Genomic DNA, 22,042 nt, shown 5'->3' with positions numbered 1-22,042 from the left:
ATGGGTCCCATTTTTATAGTCTTTGGTATGACTTGGCCGAGTTTGAACTCACGACCTTCCAGTCTCAGGGCGGACACTCGAACCTCAAGGCCACTTGTTATTATGGTATTATTTGTTTCGAACGTGTGTTTGTAAAAACAGGGTGTGTGTGATGCGTCAGTGCAGTAGCACTGCGTAGAAGTGCTTGTAGTTAGCGCATGTTGCATTTTGCATGTTGCATGTTGCATGCTGCTTCTGCCTGCTACTGTCTGCTTTCAGCTACTGCCACCGGCTAGCCCTCCTTACGGGGGGTGAAAAGAGGAGCCGAGCGCGTAAGCCTCCTCTTGCCGGTACACAGCCAAGGGGCGCCGCTAGGGATTTTGGGCCCCATGAAAAGAATCTTTACAGGGCCCCCAACACAGTGTCATTATTTTTTCTGTATTATAATTTCATCATCATTAGGGGCCTCTCTGGGCCCCCCTCCATCATGGGCCCCTAGAATCCGTCTCCTTTACCCCCCCCTTTTCGGCGCCCCTGACACAGCCTTTCCACCACCAAGACACCTACAGTGCCTCCCCGCGGCCACACACGGTAACTGGGACCTCGCGGTCTCAGGCTAAACTGTAGGGGATCTCGGAGCAGCAGTGGGCCCCAGAGGCGAGGTGTGCAGGCCCACTGGTGTGTGGACACGACCTGGCATCCGCCAACCACTTCCCCACCTATGGGTCAAATAGTCGTCATCCCCCCTTCCTCCCCACACGCTGCCTTGTGGTACCTTTGGGAGAAGTAAAGGCTATGGGAGTAAACCCAGACAGAAAATCAGGAGTGGAGCCCCTGAGGCGGCTGGGTGTCATTGCTGACCCCCTACCGGCAGATCTTGCAGCCAAGCCGATGCCAGACATATTGCTTTGCTTTCCTCTGGGCCACATCGACACGGCCGAGAGGGGGATCTTGATGACTGGGCAACCCAGGATCTCCGTATTTTCTGCCCAGGCATGCGCCACGGAGCGGTCACTCCAGCCTCCCCCCTAAAGGGAGGAAACAACACGGAAGCTGGCAGTCCTAAGCTCCACCCGATCGGCGCCAGCTACGACGGTGGGAAGAAGAACTCCCTCAGGCGCAACCCATTGTCACTACTGACGGACGGATGCCTATAACAATTTGTTTCGAACATGCATACGGTACAATTACAATATGGGACATCACATGCTTACAATTTGTCATTACGACATATCCGACAAAGAGGTAGGAAAAAGCAGAGCTTATTTAATTCTACCCCTTTTCTATTTCATAGCTAAGACATTTGTATAACCTGTTACATTCATAGGTAGCAGGTTATCCCAATAAACATCTGTTCAGTATTTTAACATCAAAGTGTTTGATTGTGAGGCATTAATAGCCACAAAATGCAACGGGTCCATTCGTGCCTCGTGGCATATAAGGCCCTCACAGAGCTTCTCCACTTCTCACGATCGGCTGCTGCAGTCCCCGCCTCCGACCATGAGTTCCGTCCTCCCTCTTCCCTTTCTTTCTCAACGGTACGCCTCCAGGTGGTCTTTGGTCTTCCCTTTCTTCTTTTCCCCTCTGGTGCCCAGGTCATGGCTATATGCTGCAATTGTTGTTGTGGTCCTGCCATGGTATGTGTCCAATCATCTTCCATCTTCATAGCTTTACATCCTCACTGAGTGGCTTCATATTCGCTCTTTCCAGCAGTTCTTCAGTACTGATGTGATCTTACCAGCAGATTCTGAGTATTCTTCGTAGGCATTCGTTATGAAATACGTCAACCGCCCTGATATCTCCTCTGTTCATTTTCCAGGTTTCACACTTGTATAGCAATACTGCTACCACTAGTGTCTTGTACAGTTTTAGTTTTGTTCTTCTTGTGATGCTGTTGGAGCTCCAGATCTGTCCAAGTCTGATGAATGCGCCTCTCGCTTTCGACGGTCTATTCTTCAAGCATTATTAAGGCTTTTTTATTGACATCCTCCTAGCAACTGATTGGGGTGATCATATAATCCTGGACTTGATCTAACAGCAGCCTTGAAAACAATGTTTTAGTTGGCCTTTTACAGATATATGACCTATATGGCACTGTTTCAAGTCCTTTTTCTATTTTAATCTTGCAGGTTTGGAATCCCCTGGTGCGCCTCTGTTAAGCGGGGTCCCACAGGGCTCAATTGTAGGACCACTGCTTTTGTCCCTTTACTGGGTTCAACCCTAAGAAGGCTATATCTCCTTCCACATCTACTTAAAGAGGAAACATGCCTCTTCATGCAGCCACTTCTTAAACCTTGGATGGCTCTAAATTTTTAAGCTTCAATGAATGATTGTTTTTGGACCCAGGAGCTCCTGTGAGTCACCCCCTGATGACCACGGTGCACGTGAAGCCCACAGTCACTAACCTGACTTTTTGCCTGGATAGGGATTTTAAACTGGACCGCCATCTATGGCAGCTGGCCAAGGTTAAAACTTTTATTTTTGCAGCAGCAGCATTTTGAGACAGTAATCCATGCCTTCATTACATCTATCCATTCATCCATTTTCAATGTATTTTGGACTGAGAAAGTCCTCCCTCTCCTGTCCAAAATGCTGCAGCACAACTTTTAACTGGCACAAGTAAGAGAGAACACAACTCCTTTTTTTAGTCTCATTTCATTGACTACCTGTGCCTTTTAGAGTCCACTTCAAAATTATTTTATGTGTTTTTAAATCTTTCCATGCTCCTGCTCCACCTGTACGCCCCTGTTTGGTCACTCATTTGATTGTATTATGACTCACTGTTACGTTTCATCATATTTCATCCAACTATTTCAATTATTAACATGTGTTTTTACTTTTGCTCATACAAACAATATTTTTTAATGTGTTTTTGCTGTATGCTTTCTTTTAGTTCGGGGGTCAGCAACCCGCGGCTCTTTAGCGCCGCCCTAGTGGCTGCCTGGACCTCTTTCAGAGATGTGTGAAAATGGAAAAAGATTAAGAAAAAATATGTTTTTTGTTTTAACATATTTTCTGTAGGAGAACAAACATGACTCAAAGATTCCTAATTTTTTACAAATCCCACTGTTTATGTTATACATACTTCACTGATGAGAGTATTTGGCAAGCACCCTTTTGTCCTACTAATTTCAGCGAACCTTGAATTCATCATAGTTTGTTTACATATACAACTTTCTTCGATGCTGCCACAGAAAGACGTGATTTATGCCACTCCTTCTTTGTTTCATTTTGTCCACCAAACGTTTTATTCTGTGCGTGAATACACAAAGGTGAGCTTTGTTGATTTGATTGATTTGCTGGAGTGCTTATCAGGCATATTTGGTCAATCCATGACTGCAAGCTAATCGGTGCTAAGATGCTAAATAGGCTAGCTGTATGTACATATTGCATCATTATGCCTCATTTGTAGGTATATTTGAGCTAATTTAATTTCCTTTACTTATGTTCTCTGTGTATTTAATTTACATTTGCATGTCTCATGACACATTATCTGTATGTAATATTGGCTGCATTTCTCATAGTTGTTTGTGTGCCATGTTGTTCCAGACCACAGCAAACGTTTCCCAGCTCGCAAAGATTGTAATAAATCCATTAGAAGAAGACAGTCTGACGTTTCCTTTAACTTGGACACACACATCTGTACCGTTGACCATTCTGAGCCAGTCATTTTCAGAACTTATCACATCCTGTGAGAAGCCTCCATTTTACTAATGATTTCCAATGTTGCAAAAATGTGTAGTATAAATATTAAAATACAACATTTCTGTCAACAAAGATTGATAGGATTTTGGGGGGTTGGGAGGGGTATAGTATATGTATATATTTTTTTTTGTCATAAAAAAATACAATCATGTGTGCTTACGGACTGTATCCCTGCAGACTGTATTGATCTATATTGATATATAATGTAGGAACCAGAAATATTAATAACAGAAAGAAACAACCCTTTTGTGCAAATGAGTGTGAATGAGTGTAAATGGGGAAGGGAGGTTTTTTGGGTTGGTGCACTAATTGTAAGTGTATCTTGTGTTTTTTATGTTGATTTAATAAAATAAAATAAAAAATAAAAATAAAAATATATATATATATTATTATTTTTTATTTCTTGTGTACCAATCGATCCACGGACCGGTACTGGGCCGCGGCCCGGTAGTTGGGGGCCACTGTGTTGGAGGACACTATCATAAAGCTGGACAAACCATGTTTCGGTTTAACCAGTGTTGGGTTAGTTACTGAAAACCAGTAACTAGTTACAGTTACTAGTTACTTTATTTCAAAAGTAACTCAGTTACTAACTCAGTTACTTACACCAAAAAGTAATGCGTTACTGTGAAATGTAACTATTTAGTTACTTATCGTATATATATATATATATATATATATATATTTTTTTTTTAAGGCCCCATTTAATGCCTTTTTAGCTTTCATTTCAGTACTGTTATTGCACTGGAGAATAATACAATCTGTTGATCAACTTGACATGCATTTGCATCACTGAACTCTGCTAAGCAATGTGGTCTACATACAACACACAAAGACAAAGATATGTTTCAGAGGGCCGATTTGTTTCAGGCCAGAACAAATTTACAAAACTATTTTAAATAGCTGCAACATAACATACATAAGTAACAAACGGCATAATTACAACATAGCTGTAAACCAAGGAAGGCACACACTACATACACAAAACATAATCAGCCGTTTTTTTTATCTCAATAAAATCATGTCTGAAGCCCAGAACACTCTACACATTTCCCCAGTTTTAGTTGAGAGAAAAGGAAAGATTGGCCTGGCCCACTAGCATCCCTCTTTATGTTTGTGAACTTTATAGTCTATACATTTAGAGTGATGTGATAATCAAACACTCGAGGAGTCTGGAATGAAAGAGCAACAGTATATAAGAGAATTGACAGAGTGTGTACCTTCAGTGCGCAGTGCCTCGTTAAAATCCAGCCGCTGTTGCTTAGGAAGTGAAGTGTGTCTGTCTTTACTAGCTTCGTCGAAGCATGTTGCTTTTGTAGCTGTTTCAGCAGATTTGAATTGCTAGGATAGGATCTTTGATCCAAGACACAACTTACATTCAACTTCAATGTTATTTTCTTTGTGGTCGACAAAAGAAAAGTATTGAGAATATCTCCATGTTAAGAAACTCGGCTCCGGGTTTCGCCATGATGTCTTGTTAGTAAACCCAGGCACGCCCCCTCCCACACACACACACACACACACACACACACACACACACACACACACACACACACACACACACACACACACACACACACACACACACACACAGACAGCTTGCGGCACGCCTCTTTCTTGTCGCCTCTTCCGCAGCTCTGCAATAAAACACACTCAGATCTTCTCAGTTTCTAGCCGATACTACATAAACAATAACGTAAAATAACGCAGTAACACATCATGTAGTAATGGTAACTGAGTTACTGAATATAAAAAATAACGCGTTAGATTACTATTTACCGCCGAAAGTAACGGCGTTACAGTAACGCGTGTTTAACACATTAAATACACAACTAATGTTTTGAGGACAAGAAATCATTAAAATGTGGGTTTGGTTGTTATCATCAGTCATCAACAATTGAGAACAGAGAAATTAATAGTGTAGGTCTGACTTGGTAGGATATGGACAGCAAGTAGTGGGCAGAGAGAGAGAGAGAGAGAGAGAGAGAGAGAGAGAGAGAGAGAGAGAGAGAGAGAGAGAGAGAGAGAGAGAGAGAGAGAGAGAGAGAGAGAGAGAGAGAGAGAGAGAGAGAGAGAGAGAGAGAGAGAGAGAGAGAGAGAGAGAGAGAGAGAGAGAGAGAGAGAGAGAGAGAGAGAGAGGAGAGAGAGAGAGAGAGAGAGAGAGAGAGAGATCAGAAGGCATAAGAAAAAATATCAGCATTTGATTGTTTACATTTGATTATTAACAATCCGGGGAGGGTGTTAGTTTAGGGTTGTAGCTGACTGGAGGTGAACTTTTATTGCGGTTTTGAAGGAGGATAGAGATGCACTTTCTTTTATACCTGTTGGGAGTGCATTCCACATTGATGTGGCATAGAGACGTGTGGCAACATTTGCTGTCCCTGTCACATAAACACGCGAAGTAGCCAAGACGGCGGCATCAATTAGCGACTTTTAGGAAAGCCAATGGTTACTCTCCTTATTCTGGAGTTAATGACTGTGGTGATAGTTGTTGTACAGAATGGAGCCACTAGAGGGCACGCTAGGGCCATGTGTGTGGGTGACTGTTGTAGTATTCATAGCGAAGTAGAACAATCCACCTGGTGTCTGTCATTAGCTGATGTCCACCTGATGGCATTAAAGACGTTTTTTTGAAGAATCAAATGATTGTCTTACATATGTTTTCACTAGAAACATAACAATGACCATACTGAATGTTCGCTGTGACATTAGCCTTATTCTTCATTATACTAAGATATCTTGATTAAGTGTTTCACTCCATTCATCAATTTTGCTACCGCTTGTCCCTTTTGGGGTCGCTCCTTCTGGCCGAATTGAAATCTCTCAGTGACTATGTTGCTACTAAAGAGTTAGTTCAGAGTTTAAAGGATTTCAAACAAGAAGTCTATTTTCAACTACGTGTTGTATGCCATATTCATCCATTTTCTACCGCTTGTCCCTTTTAGTGTGTGAATGTTGTCTATCTGTGGCGACTTATCCAGGGTGTACACCGCCTTCCGCCCGAATGCAGCTGAGATAGGCTCCAGCACTCCGCGATATGTATTGTCATTGGGGAGTAGAACAAACGGTAAACAGTGCTGCAACTACACCTTAAAACCGCTAGAGGGCAGCGTTAGACCATTTTTGCCAAACGGCGCTGTGCTCTTTATCGTTACTCCTGCAGAAAGGTACATATGTCATCGCTGAGGTTGCTCAGCCACAGATCTCAAAAGGTTACGGATGGATTTTGGTGAAACTTTTAGCATTTTTTTTTTGTTTTTTAGAAAAGGAACTAGTGATTGGAATTGAGTCCAAGCCTTTTTTGACACTGAATTCATCTGATTACTTTTTTTGTTTTAATTTTGTGATCTGAATTTATTTTACATCATTATTATGCTGACCGTTTCATTGAAAACAATTTGTCAGCATAATTTGATGTGAAAAAAAAATTCTGTTCACAAAATATTAATGCAAAAAAATCAGTTACATACATTTGGTGTAAAAAAAGTTTTCGTAATAAAGACAATTACATTAACCTTAATATCTTGCCTGTTTGGACAAAACAGATGAACGAAACAAACACACACAAGCACATGGCTATTTTATTTATGCTTTTAGGTTTTTATGTCCGTCTGTTAGTTTGCAATTGTTTATATCCTGCACAATGTTGCTGACCCTATTTTATTATAAAATCCATCCATCCATCCATTTCCTACCGCTTATTCCCTTTTGGGGTCGCTGGAGCCTATCTCAGCTACAATCGGGCGGAAGGCGGGGTACACCCTGGACAAGTCCCCACCTCATCGCCGGGCCAACACAGATAGACAGACAACATTCACACTCACATTCACACACTAGGGCCAATTTAGTGTTGCCAATCAACTTATCCCCAGATGCATGTCTTTGGAAGTGGGAGGAAGCCGGAGTACCCGGAGGGAACCCACGCAGTCACGGGGAGGACATGCAAACACCACACAGAAAGACCCCGAGCCCGGGATTGAACCCAAGACTACTCAGGACCTTCGTATTGTGAGGCAGATGCACTAACCCCTCTTCCACCGTGAAGCCCTTATTATAAAATAAGCTTTCTAAAAAATTTAACTTTCCTATTACACATTTTTTTTGTATGAGTAAATTGCTAAGATGCTACATATTCAACACAGCAAAGAATGGTCAAAATTAGAGATGTCCGATAATATCGGCCTGCCGATTGTCACGTGAACGCATTGCCTTCTGTCCAAAGTCCTTTGCTAGTTTAAGTCGTCGAAGACGCTGGAAATTGAAGGTGCGGACAGTTTTCTCTTTAACGGCAGGTTTGTTGTAGAGAAAAACAGAATATTTAACAACAATTCCAGAAAAAAGAACTCTAAAAAGATGAGAGCGAGTTTTTGTATTTGAAATTTATTGGCCGATATTATCGGCCGATAAATGTTTTAAAATGTAATATCGGAAATAATCGGTATCATTTTTTTTTTGTTTTGTTTTTTTAAATCAACATAAAAAACACAAGATACACTTACAATTAGTGCACCAACCCAAAAAACCTCCCTCCCCCATTTACACCCATTCACACAAAAGGGTTGTTTCTATCTGTTATTAATATTCTGGTTCCTACATTATATATCAATACAGTCTGCAAGGGATACAGTCTGTAAGCACACATGATTGTGCGTGCTGCTGGTCCACTAATAGTACTAACTTTTAACAGTTAATTTAACTAATTTTCATTAATTACTAGTTTCTATGTAACTGTTTTTATATTGTTGTACTTTCTTTTTTATTCAAGAAAATGTTTTTAATTTATTTATCTTATTTTATTTTATTAATTTTTAAAAAAAGGACCTTATCTTCACCATACCTGGTTGTCCAAATTAGTAATAATAATAATGTGTTAATTCCACGACTGTATATATCGGTATCGGTTGATATCGGGATCGGTAATTAAGATTTGGACAATATCGGAATATCGGCAAGAAGCCATTATTGGACATCCCTAGTCAAAATGGAGAAGCAGTAGGAATAAATAAGATATGCTTCTTCCTACTCCTTTTAGTGTAAATGTAACTTTGTAAAGCATGTCCATAATGAACTACAAACACTATTTCATGAGGCCCAAATGAGACGTCAGAATGGACGGAAAGGAAGCAGCTGGGTGTCTTTATTTTGTGTTGCAGGTCAGCATTCAAGTTACACAAGACACGTACTGGGAAGCGACAGAAGCCTTCAACATTTACAGTACAAGTGAAGTATAAGAACAAAAAATTAAGTTTTATGGCACTCTTTTTTTAAAGTTTATACTCAGAATGATATTGCTTTTAAAACACAGCCTTAATCCAACATCACCTTTCACTGCATTGAAATATCACATATGACTTGAGCCACGTTATTGCTAACATCAAACCTAGCTGGAAGTTGTCTTCAAGAAAAGTACAAAATTGTACCGAAAAAAAACCAACCCTAAACAGTCTGAGTTATTTGAGGGGACACTGCATGGAGGAGGGGGTCATGCACTGGGGGTGGGCGGGGCTTAGTTAGGCCCTCCCGTCAAAAGAGAGGACGCTGTAGGAGCGCTCCTTCTCACATGCGTTCTCACATCAGCCACAATCCTAGTTTAGATGCGCTTCAAGCCAGACTACACACGACGCTCCGATGGGGGGGGGGGTGTGGGGGTGGGGGGGGGTGGGGGGGGGTGTGAAGACAGGGACATGCAGTTACCGATCCACGTGGGGTCAAAGGTCATTCATGTGTTAACACAAATTAATTTACCACAAAAGTATCCAGCCTGATATTATTTTCTTCTTCCGTGTTACGTAAGGTCTTTTCATTCTTCGCCTCCTCTCGCTGCCTCCCCACCTCCGTGTTCCAGCCATTCATCGCGCTGCGCCAGAGGCTGACCCAGCGCCCTGTCACATTACCCTGCTGCTGAGTGAATTACTCGGCCTCCATTAGGCTAACGAGAAAGGAGAGAGAGGAACGTCGGATGAAGGACAGTGTGAGGATGGAGCGAGTCAGGAAGGATGCTGATTAGAGGTGAAGGAAGGGGGCGCGAGGACAGCGCGGCAGTGGGCGACTGGAGGGTGGAGGAGGTCCAACGCACGTAAAAAAAAAACTAAATGGCAAATACGTGCGTTGGATGATCAGGGACTTGGATTCGAAGGATTTTGTCACAAAAAGAAGCAAGATGGCCACCACAAGGACAGCAAAGTGGACTAAAGTGCTTACAGGAGCGAAGGGGCGTCAAAGTGGACCATTCCACCAAAAAGAAAACCCTGATATGTTAACATAAACATAAAGCGGCAGTGTCACCACAAAACAAACACACATATACACACACACTCACACACACACATATATTTCTATATAAATAGTCTTAAATAATTCCAAAAAAATTCCTAAAAAATAAATAGGGCGTTGGTTTTGTCAGGAATAAAATGGAGGGCGGCTATGGAGGAAATACGCTGGTCTCGCCTGTCTTGTCCCCTGCCAACCACCCCGCACCATCCACCCCCCACCCGCCGTGGGAGCTTTCAGAGGTCGGTGCAGCGCTCTTGCTTGCTGTAGTGGTCGAACTGGCTCTTCCAGTGCATCATGTAGGAGGACCAGCGGTGGAACTCCACCTTCCACTGCCGTTCGGCTTCGTCGATGTTGTCTGCAGGTGCAAAAGTCACACAACGGACTTTTTAATGATGTTATAATGAGTGCCAAATGTGGGAACATTAAACTTTTGAAAAAAGAGGCATTAAAACCATAATTTTTGGCTTTTCATGATGTTATGAAGGGAAAAGCATCCATGGTCATGGACATGTTACCACTGTACACTCCTTGATGTCACATCCTTGTGATGTCTAGTGTCTTACTTTGGATAAGGGCAAAGTTACGGTGAATATGTAAAAAGTGCATTCATTTGCACAAGAGCGCTTTTTGTAGCCCCACACTGTCGCAGACAAACACAGCTTATTAGCATTAAAGCTGCAGATACACACAACCTCCTCTGTGAGCTGCCACCTTTTTTTAAACATGTCCTGTCCAGACACTCAGGCAAATCATATTGTTGATGTAATCATGGGTGTCAAACTCATTTTAGCTTAGGGGCCGCGCGGAGGAAAATCTGTCCACAAACGGGCCGGACTATTAAAATCATGGCCTTAAATCTAAAAAAAATAAAGACAACTTCAGATTGTTTTCTTTGTCTTACTTTGGCCAAAAATAGAACAAACACATTCTGAAAATATTACAATAAAAATATAGAAAAAAATACCGGCAGCGGTAAAGTTTAGATCCATGAAGGAAAGAAGAAAGTGGATGAATGTTTATAACTGAATACATTTACATATGCATAAACATTTGTTTTCTTTTGTAATTTTTTTTTAATGAATTAAGTAATGTTTATGACAAACTTTTTCCAAAACACAATATAGATTGTGAGATATAACAGGATAATGCATACATTTATCATTTGTTTTCAAAACGGTTACACAAAAGTAGGACCCCAAAAATGTACTGTGGGACCACATTTTTATGACTTGATGGGGTCAATGTTGAAAATGCATAGCGCCAACACTGATGGATTATTGGTGCGTGCAAAACAGTAGCATGTGGCTGTGGCCTGCAGGCCGGTTCTAATACTATTCAAATATCACCCCAGGGGCCATAGATCATTCATTCTTGGCCTTGACTTTGACACCCCTGATGTAGATGATTATATCTGCTCTACAGAATTGATTTACAAAAGAGAAGTGTGGGATACTTCTCTTGTTGCCTTATTTGTATTTGACTTTATTAAATGGATGTATTTAGTGTTTGGCGCAGCTGGACCAGAGCAGGAAGTGATAGGAAGAAGAAAAAAAGAAGACAGGGGAATAACTTGCGGGTACAAGAGGGGGATAAGACAGACAGACAGCCAACAACAGAACAATATCAGCAAATACGATATAAACAAATATAATACCAACATTTCTAACAAGGAACCAATTATTGAAGTAGCACTGCAAATGGAGCAGTAAAAATAACACTATTGATAATGAATCATAATAATAATCATTGATCATGATAAACATTACAATTGCTTCAAATGCAACAAAACATAAATGTAATTAATATTTGAATTACAAGAGAACGTAGATAAAGAGGGGGAAGGAGGACAAGCTGAGTATATCAACCTGATCGATTGTTATAGTAAAACTAGATTCAGGTTTAGCAGCGTGCCGTGTTTCTACCAAGTTTCCCCCTGAGAGGCCACAAGGAAGACCCAGGACACGTTGGAGAGACTATGGGCTTGATTTACTAATCCAAACACTTTGTCCAAATACCACACACTAGACAGTGTATGCAAAAAATAAATGTACGATGAGTGGGCGTGTTGCGTGTCATCTACTAACAATGCGAGTGTAATTAAAGTGGTGCAGACGGCCTTATTTAAGTGAGGATTTTGTGTGGCTTTTACCACAGAGACTATCATTTTCTGCACATTCATGTTATGCTCCTCTCCTCGTCTTTTCATGCAGGAGATATACTATAGAAATATACTTCCTAAATTAACAAAAAACAAACGACATAAAAAAAGCGCCAGCAGACACCAAAACGCATCAGTTGCATTCATTTTATTCAGCCCCTTAAGTCAAGCAGCAGCTATAAATTAAATGATAAATGGGTTGTACTTGTATAGCGCTTTTCTACCTCCAAGGTACTCAAAGCGCTTTGACACTACTTCCACATTTACCCATTCACACACACATTCACACACTGATGGAGGGAGCTGCCATGCAAGGCGCTAACCAGCACCCATCAGGGTGAAGTGTCTTGCTCAGGACACAACGGACATGACGAAGTTGGTACTAGGTGGGGATTGAACCAGGGACCCTCGGGTCGCGCACAGCCATTCTTCCACTGCGCCACGCCGTCCCTATGAAATTATAAAATGAAATTGCTGAATAGACGATATGTCTAATATTTTTATTTCTGACCGTCCACTGCTATGTTGACACACACATATGGAGGACGGAGGATTCTCGTCTGTGCGTCTGCCTGTGCAGCGCGAGCACCGACCCTGCAGCCATATGTGGAAGTGTCAGTTTGCACGTCTTTCTGACACGTGCTAAATAAAACGCCAAATAGGGCTCGCAAAACGGTGATGAGTGTTAACATATCCCACTGCTGTATAATCACATTTATATTTTCTCCTCCCAGTATTGTGGCCGTTTTGATGATCAGCAAATATTTTGCATATTAATGAAGACATAGTCGCAAAATGGATGGCACGCCTTATTCTGCTCACTTAACAGACACAATCCATGTTTAGTAGATCAGCTTTGCGTGTGCTATCAGGTTTGCACGTGTTTTAGTAAACGTGAACCTTTAGTAAATCAGGCCCTATGTCTCCCAGCTGGCCTGGGAAGGTCTTGGGATCGCTCCCTCGGGAGGAGCTGGACAAAGCGGCTCGGGAGGGGGAAGTCTGGGCTTCTCTACTTAGGCTGCTGCCTCCGCCACCCGACCCTGGTTGAGCGGAAAAAGATGGATACACAAAACCTTGTGCTCCCACGAAGGCTTATTAAAAGTACTTTTAAATAAATTACATCATGGATACACACACTTTCAATACTCTATTACAGCCCCATTGAGACTTAAAAAAAAAAAAAATTGTTAAAAATGATTATAATGTGCAACCTTATAATAATTCATAACTACTTCTTACGACAAGTTATTTTTCCGCTGCAATGAAATGCTGTGTTTGACAAGTTTTCAAATTTTTACCGGTGATGTTGAGGAGGCGTGGCAGGAAGTGGTTCCAGAACGCACACATCTGGTTCCGGAGACCCTTGTGGACCTTCATGGGCTCCGTGTTGAGTCCCACGTATTTTTGCTCGCTGACGGAGAACTGAGGCCAACGCTTCCTGTTCTCCACGGTGCCATCCACGTTCACGTTGGGATTGCTGAGCATGGAAAAAAAGACACACAGGGGGAGGAATAATGTTGAAGCGTCATCTCTTCATTGCATGAATTGGCTCCAGATCTACTGGCAGAGTTCATTAGACAAAGAAACGGCCGTGAGCGTGTCACTCGAGGCTCTGTCAGAGGTGACTTTATATTCCTCTGTGCAGGAGCACTTCAGTAAGTCGGCCTGGTTAGTAAGGAGTGCAAATGTGTGGAACTCAGTACCTGAGGAGGTTAAACTGGTCACAATTTACAAGGCCTTCATAAAAAAATTCAAAATGTGGCTTATCAACGCCTTCAGCTGCCAGCACTAAAAGATGAGCCTGTTTTGATGCTAAGATAAATGTTATGTTGTGATCCATCCACCCATTTTCTACTGCTTGTCCCTTTTTGGGGTCGCGGGGGGTGCTAGAGCCTATCTCAGCTGCATCCGGGCGGAAGCATACTTGCCAACCCTCCCGATTTTTCTGGGAGACTCCCGAATTTCAGTGCCCCTCCCGAAAATCTCCCGGGGCAACCATCCTCCCAAATCTCTCTCGATTTTCACCCGGACAACAATATTAAGGGCGTGCCGTGATGGCACTGCCTTTAGCGTCCTCTACAACCAGTCGTCGCATCCGCTTTTTCATCATACAAACAGCGTGCCGGCCCAGTAACATGTTGTATGCGGCTTCTACAGACACACGTAAGTGACTGCAAGACATACTTGATCAACAACCATACCGGTCACACTGAGGGTGGCCGTATAAACAACTTTAACACTGTTACAAATATGTGCCACACTGTGAACCCACACCAAACAAGAATGACAAACACATTTCGGGAGAACATTTGTACCGTAACACAACATAAACACAACAGAACAAATACCCAGAATCCCTTGCAGCCTCTTCCGGGCTACAATATACACCCCCGTTACCACCAAACCCCGGCCCCCGTCCCCCAATCTTAGTATGCAAGTATGGGCGGAAGGCGGGGTACACCCTGGACAAGTCGCCACCTCATCACAGGGCCAACACAGATAGACAGCCGACATTCACACTCACATTCACACACTGGGGACCATTTAGTGTTGCCAATCAACCTATCCTCAGGTGCATGTCTTTGGGTTAGGGTTAGGGTTAGAGGAAGCCAGAGTACCCGGAGGGAACCCACGCAGTCACGGGGAGAACATGCAAACTCCACACAGAAAGATCCCGAGCCCGGGATTGAACTCAGGACTACTCAGGACCTTCGTATTGTGAGGCACATGCACTAACCCCTGTTCCACCGTGCTGCCATGTTGTGATGTTGTATTTTACTTTTTATTATATCGTATATGTATTGTGTGCTTCTTTTCTTTTTCTTTGAAATTGGCCATGATGTAGAAAAGGCAGTAAAATTACAGAGGACTACAGATGAAAACTAACCTTCTGGCCAATTCTGTTTTTTTTAACCCCGTGTAGTCATGTGTTTTATGAAATTGCGTCGTCCCCTTTGAAATAAACTAATCTTAATCTTAATCTCATGACAGCATATAATGGGGGGGGGGGGGGCACATATTTGTATTGATGTAGCGATTATCAGTCCAACACCTACCCATCGCGCGTGCACATGCATGCAAAGCCCTCCGCATGTTCAAAAAAAGAAAATGAAAGTTCAAAAGAAGATATATTTATTTAAAATAAAAATTGGCCTTTGTGGTAATTGCATCAACATTTAAACTTTGCGCCAATGTTACAGCTTCTTTGGTGTTGTTTGGTTTGGTGTTGAACACTTTTGCTGTCTTTTTTTAGTAAAATAAAATAAAACCAAAAATCTGTGGATAGAACAGTGGGACACACCTTGGACCTACTGACTGATGTCAACATAACCGAAATTAGGCATTGCTTGCACATTTACGTATGACCTTGACAAGAGTTGTAAGAAGAACAATAGATTAAAAATAATAATTTTTTAACATTATGCAATTTTTAGCAGTTTAGCAATATAGTTTTTCTACATTTGTGTATTTATTTGTTTGTTTATTTGTGTTTTTTCAAATTCTATGTTATACTCCTAACAGAGCTGCTGTGGTAATTTCGTTGCATGTGTTGACTACAAAAACATGCACCTGGGGATAGGTTGATTGGCAACACTAAATTGGCCCTAGTGTGTGAATGTGAGTGTGAATGTTGTCTGTCTATCTGTGTTGGCCCTGCGATGAGGTGGCGACTTGTCCAGGGTGTACCCCGCCTTCCGCCCGATTGTAGCTGAGATAGGCTCCAGCGCCCCCCGCGACCCCAAAAGGGAATAAGCGGTAGAAAATGGATGGATGGATGGTGTTGACTACAAATGATAATTAATCTTTTGTACATGCGCAAATTTTTCTTCTGGTGGTGTTTGCGGCATCTTTCTGTTTTCTTTTATTAACCTGCGGGAGCATTATGATTAATTCTTCATTTAAACGGGAAGATATGAACATCCCATCAATTGCCATCCTAGTGAGAGCAGACATTATATAGTAAGTGACTGTTTTATTTATGTTTGTAGTTTGTATATCTTGTTTAGCACTTATGCACACTAATGGTTTGCTGTTGAAGGGAAAAGTGTGTGATGCGTCTGGAAATAATACACCGCCATATGCTTAAAATGAGCAAAATACGTGAATATTACATGTTATTATGAATGTGCCTGTAACTGCCTGTACATATACAGTATACTGTACTTACAGCATGTACAGGTAAAAGCCAGTAAATTAGAATATTTTGAAAAACTTGATTTATTTCAGTAATTGCATTCAAAAGGTGTAACTTGTACATTATATTTATTCATTGCACACAGACTGATGCATTCAAATGTTTATTTCATTTAATTTTGATGATTTGAAGTGGCAACAAATGAAAATCCAAAATTCCGTGTGTCACAAAATTAGAATATTACTTAAGGCTAATACAAAAAAGGGATTTTTAGAAATGTTGGCCAACTGAAAAGTATGAAAATGAAAAATATGAGCATGTACAATACTCAATACTTGGTTGGAGCTCCTTTTGCCTCAATTACTGCGTTAATGCGGCGTGGCATGGAGTCGATGAGTTTCTGGCACTGCTCAGGTGTTATGAGAGCCCAGGTTGCTCTGATAGTGGCCTTCAACTCTTCTGCGTTTTTGGGTCTGGCATTCTGCATCTTCCTTTTCACAATACCCCACAGATTTTCTATGGGGCTAAGGTCAGGGGAGTTGGCGGGCCAATTTAGAACAGAAATACCATGGTCCGTAAACCAGGCACGGGTAGATTTTGCGCTGTGTGCAGGCGCCAAGTCCTGTTGGAACTTGAAATCTCCATCTCCATAGAGCAGGTCAGCAGCAGGAAGCATGAAGTGCTCTAAAACTTGCTGGTAGACGGCTGCGTTGACCCTGGATCTCAGGAAACAGAGTGGACCGACACTAGCAGATGACATGGCACCCCAAACCATCACTGATGGTGGAAACTTTACACTAGACTTCAGGCAACGTGGATCCTGTGCCTCTCCTGTCTTCCTCCAGACTCTGGGACCTCGATTTCCAAAGGAAATGCAAAATTTGCATGGTTGGGTGATGGTTTGGGGTGCCATGTCATCTGCTGGTGTCGGTCCACTCTGTTTCCTGAGATCCAGGGTCAACGCAGCCGTCTACCAGCAAGTTTTAGAGCACTTCATGCTTCCTGCTACTGACCTGCTCTATGGAGATGGAGATTTCAAGTTCCAACAGGACTTGGCGCCTGCACACAGCGCAAAATCTACCCGTGCCTGGTTTACGGACCATGGTATTTCTGTTCTAAATTGGCCCGCCAACTCCCCTGACCTTAGCCCCATAGAAAATCTGTGGGGTATTGTGAAAAGGAAGATGCAGAATGCCAGACCCAAAAACGCAGAAGAGTTGAAGGCCACTATCAGAGCAACCTGGGCTCTCATAACACCTGAGCAGTGCCAGAAACTCATCGACTCCATGCCACGCCGCATTAACGCAGTAATTGAGGCAAAAGGAGCTCCAACCAAGTATTGAGTATTGTACATGCTCATATTTTTCATTTTCATACTTTTCAGTTGGCCAACATTTCTAAAAATCCCTTTTTTGTATTAGCCTTACACAATATTCTAATTTTGTGACACACGGAATTTTGGATTTTCATTTGTTGCCACTTCAAATCATCAAAATTAAATGAAAAAAACATTTGAATGCATCAGTCTGTGTGCAATGAATAAATATAATGTACAAGTTACACCTTTTGAATGCAATTACTGAAATAAATCAAGTTTTTCAAAATATTCTAATTTACTGGCTTTTACCTGTATACTGTATAAAACGTTGGGAGTATTTTGATGTTTTCTTAAGCGCTTTATAGGTGGAATAAAGTGACTCCCATTGGCTCCATTGTTAGCTGACTTTAGCTAGCATTTATTTACAAGTTAGAATGTCATCCATCCATCCATTTTCTACCGCTTGTCCTGTTCGGGATCGCAGGGGGTGCTGAAGCCTATCTCAGCTGCATTCGGGCGGAAGGTGGGGTACACCCTGGACAAGTCGCCACCTCATCGCAGGCCCAACACAGATAGACAAAAAAACGTGTGTGTTTGTCTTACCTAAGGATTGTGAATGATAGGCAACATTCCAAAAAAGCGCAGTTCCCCTTTCAGCGAGCACTTCTTACAATTAAGAAGAATAAGGTGGCTGAAAACTTGTCATCGACGGGTTGTCGACATATGCGTGTTCCATTGTATTTCTAGAATGTGTTACGGGCCAATAGGAAATAAGCTGCGGGAAGCAATCATTCGGTACCAAATTGATACCAACACACAAGAAATATAGCGATGCCTGCTTTTTTTCAGTATTGACAGTACCAAACACTTTTTGCTCAGTAAGCCTGCATTCTTTGTCACATGAGCACAAAGCAGTAAGCGCAGAAGAAGGCCTGCTGTCTAGAAAAATGAGCCAGTGTTTCTCATATAGTTATTTATTTATTACAGCCTGCCACAAATGCAGATTTCCGGTTCGTCCTCACTCATAAACAGATTGTAATGAAACTGAGGAGATGTGCACCACAACACATCTCTTTCGCACCTGCTTTGCCAGAATAAAACATAGAGGGGCTCTGTGTTGGCACTCTAATGACTTTGTCGTCATATTTAGCTACAAGAGCGACGTTCAAAGTGAAAAAGAGGTCTTGCGTCATGCATTTATTCGGTAATGTACACAAGCGGTCACTAAAGGCGAAGTATCCGCCACCACAAGCCCAGGAAATGTGCATTACCCCGGCTGTGAAAGACTTGCAGAAAACCTCCCCAACCACGCAACCCAACCTTTTATCACTTCCCTAAATGCTAAGAAGACACAGCTTAGAGACATTTGGCAACACTTTGCCTTCCTGGAGAAATACATAAACCAGTGGTGTTTAAAGCCTGGTCCAAATGCCATTTGCAGAACACAACTCTTTTTTTAATGGTCTCGTGGCACATTGTAGAAATAAAATAAACAAAGAAACCAGCAAAAATGGAAAAATAGAGCAAAAAGGTACAACAATATGAATAAGCTAAAACGTTAATACTAATTATGAATAACACAAACAGAATATGTCTGAGACTTTGATTAGCCTATTTCAATACAAATGACATGATGACATGATGCCACCACCATACTGAGAAAATATGTTTGTTTTATATAACTAAAGGCTCCACGCTACTGCTGTCCTTTTTTATTGCGAACTAGTTGACTAATGCTATTTATGAGCCTATTCTTTAGCACTTTGTGTTGACATACTGGAAAGCTATAAGCCACTGCTGTAGTTTTTTGAATGTATAGTTACTGCTTGGCAGCTGGTACTGGAATTTTAATTCTGTGCAAAAAGATGGTGAAGCACAGTGATCTTAAAATACTTAAGAGTTTAAAACAAATTTCGATTAACCAATGAATTTTTTTTAAAAGTACATAAATTTGTGGTTTCGCGGGATCGAATAAATATAAAAAATCGTGAACATTCACAGCTACAGGTATCAGTATCAACTACTGAAATCCTGGTATCGGGACAACCCTTGCTATGAGCCACACTTTAAACCCCCTTGACCTCTGGGAAAAACTGAATGCGATGACTTCGTTAGAACTGACATCTCACCCGGTCCGGGCAAAGTTGGCCCAATATCTCATCATGCGTCGGCTCAGCTTCTCCTCCTCCTGTGTGTAGTTGAATCTCTTCTCCAGAGGAAGGCCGAAGACAAACTCAATCTCGTAGCCATGGATCACACCCATCCACTCCGGCCAAGGCAGGTTGGAAGCTCGGTGGTCAAAGAGGTAGAGATAGACTCCTGTTTGGTATGTGAGAGAGCGAGAGAGAAAGATAGAAAGAGAGATTGTTTTTGTTGCCAACCAGCTCAATGTTGCTCTAAATGTGTATGACCTGCGTTGGACTTAAGCGCATTGTGCTGAGCATAGGAGCGAGCAAACAAGGCCAGAGGGCAGATGACGTTGTGGTCGCCCACGATGTCATCCAAGGCGTCGCGGTTCTTCACGCCGTTGTTCTCGTCCATCCAGTCAGTGTACTGCAGCACCACTGCCTCCAGACCAATGTCGTTAGCGTGCGGCACGCTGATCTTTACGCCTGGCAAGAAAAGGGACTTGAGCCACAATCTGATATGGGCCGTCAATGTGAAAATCCATTCTCTGAAGTTCAACCTTCCAGGAAGTCCTCTCTCGAGATGAGGTTGTCGTTGTCCTTACTGAAGCCTGGAGCGCCGTATAGCAGGAAGTAGGTGCCCTCGTCCTGGTTGACTCCCAACAGGACCTGAGTGTCCTTGAAATTGCCCGAGTTGAGCATGGCCTCCGGAGTGTCAGGCACGATGTCGCCGTCCACCACGGGGACAAATGAAAAGCGGAAGATGGACGACCACGGCAGGACCTGGAGAAGCAATCAAAGGGGATTTGGCCTGGCAGAGGGCTTCAGCACGTAAATAAGACCTCCCACAAAACGGCGCATTCTGAGGAGACGGTCAGAAAGCGGCTTGAAGATAGTCTGGAAAACAAAATCTATGCAAAATTTTGGCAAAAGCACCACAATTGCAGGTTATGTAGAATATACAACAATGAAGTGTTTTAAATCATTTGGTTTTTGCTTACTTCCTGAGTTTGTAAACAATAACAAAAAAAACAAAATATTTTTTAATAATAAAAAATATCGATCAAACTATTTATATCGACCATGTACGGATACTATACTTGATATCGTTATTGTCGATAGTTGTATAAATTCGCCCGACTTTGTTTACGTTCAGGAGCTTTACTTTGTGGTTAACATATCCTCCTATGGTGTGTAGTGTAGCTTGTTTAGCTATTAAATAATATCTGTCTATTACCTGAACGCTTCTGTTAGGTACCTCTCTTTGTTTGTAATGTATATTTTCTGCTGGATGTACTCTCTATTTTATGCTGCCCTTTTTTTTGCTGCAGCTGTTACATATACTGTAATATTGTACATGGTAATTGGGATTTGTTATATATTGTATATATAATATAATAAAAAAATATATCAGTATATATTATATACTGTGTATATATAATATGTAAATATTACATATATGCTATATTTTATATTGCTACTATGGTACAATTAGTCTACTTTATACCTGCATTACCCTTTCCATCCTTACCCTTTCTATCCTTTGTAACTGAGCTACTGTGTGGAACAATTTCCCTTGTGTATCAATAAAGTTTGTCTAAGTCTTAGTCTATTCTTAGTCTTCCAGTAATGATACTTGTACGAAACATAATTTAGTTGCTGCCACGGAGGCGAGGATTGCCAAAGTAGAAGTGGCTAAGCACTGTGGAGGAACATTAAACACAAGTGAGGACGCTACATTGCATTGAGGACGCAATTGTTTGCTTGTCGCTGTCTAATTTGCAGGACACAGCTAGAATGTGTCATCAACATGCATTATCACATTATAACGATAGTATTAAAAGGTCTATTGTCGTTGATATCATTTATATCGGATATTGTCCATATAGCGCAACCCTAATTGACATTAACGTGTTAAGTAAATTAAAATGTATTGTAATCCCCCACATCCTTCAATTTTTCTGTATCAGGCCCTCAGTTAAAAAGTTTAGTACAACTCAGAAGTAAAAGTACTAAAGATACTGTACATTCAGAGTTGTTAATGAAGCCTCCTAAATACCTGAAACTCCTGGTCAATAAGCTCCTGGGCTGTTTTAGTGCGCAGACAGTCCACCAGCTCGGTATCATTGCCCCCGTTGCAGCCCACGAGCTTGGCGAGCAGCGTGCCTCGTCTGCGGGCCTCCGCTGGGCTGACGGTTGCCCAGGGCGTGTTGGGGACGCCACTCTGCAGGATGGCTCTGGTGAACAAGGGTCGGCTATCTGGAGACAAAAGATGGAATCCCACTGAAGCGCCGCCGGCACTCTCTCCAAAGATGGTCACCTGTTTGTGAGGCAATAGAACACTAGTC

At 42.0% G+C, this 22,042-nt stretch overlaps 1 protein-coding gene across 2 annotated transcripts in view; it reads right to left on the bottom strand.

Moving 5' to 3' along the window:
• Window positions 1-9,343: 9,343 nt before the first annotated feature.
• ache (acetylcholinesterase (Yt blood group)) overlaps window positions 9,344-22,042 on the bottom strand; it is a 35,027-nt gene continuing 22,328 nt past the window's right edge. The window contains exons 4-9 of one of the 2 annotated variants that reach the window (XM_061959385.2): window positions 21,754-22,014; window positions 20,255-20,477; window positions 19,980-20,180; window positions 19,698-19,887; window positions 13,414-13,592; window positions 9,344-10,312 (exon numbers count right to left, since the gene is read on the bottom strand). In XM_061959385.2, coding sequence (XP_061815369.1) covers window positions 10,191-10,312; window positions 13,414-13,592; window positions 19,698-19,887; window positions 19,980-20,180; window positions 20,255-20,477; window positions 21,754-22,014 — 1,176 coding nt within the window. In that variant the 3' untranslated portion in view covers window positions 9,344-10,190. Of the gene's footprint in view, window positions 10,313-13,413; window positions 13,593-19,690; window positions 19,888-19,979; window positions 20,181-20,254; window positions 20,478-21,753; window positions 22,015-22,042 lie in introns of those variants that run through there. The other variant, XM_072913258.1, reaches the window with a different exon arrangement.

The sequence above is a fragment of the Nerophis lumbriciformis genome, linkage group LG05 (genome assembly GCF_033978685.3).
Source record: "Nerophis lumbriciformis linkage group LG05, RoL_Nlum_v2.1, whole genome shotgun sequence".
Taxonomy (NCBI): domain Eukaryota; kingdom Metazoa; phylum Chordata; class Actinopteri; order Syngnathiformes; family Syngnathidae; genus Nerophis; species Nerophis lumbriciformis.
This window is presented reverse-complemented; position numbering and strand designations above follow the sequence as displayed.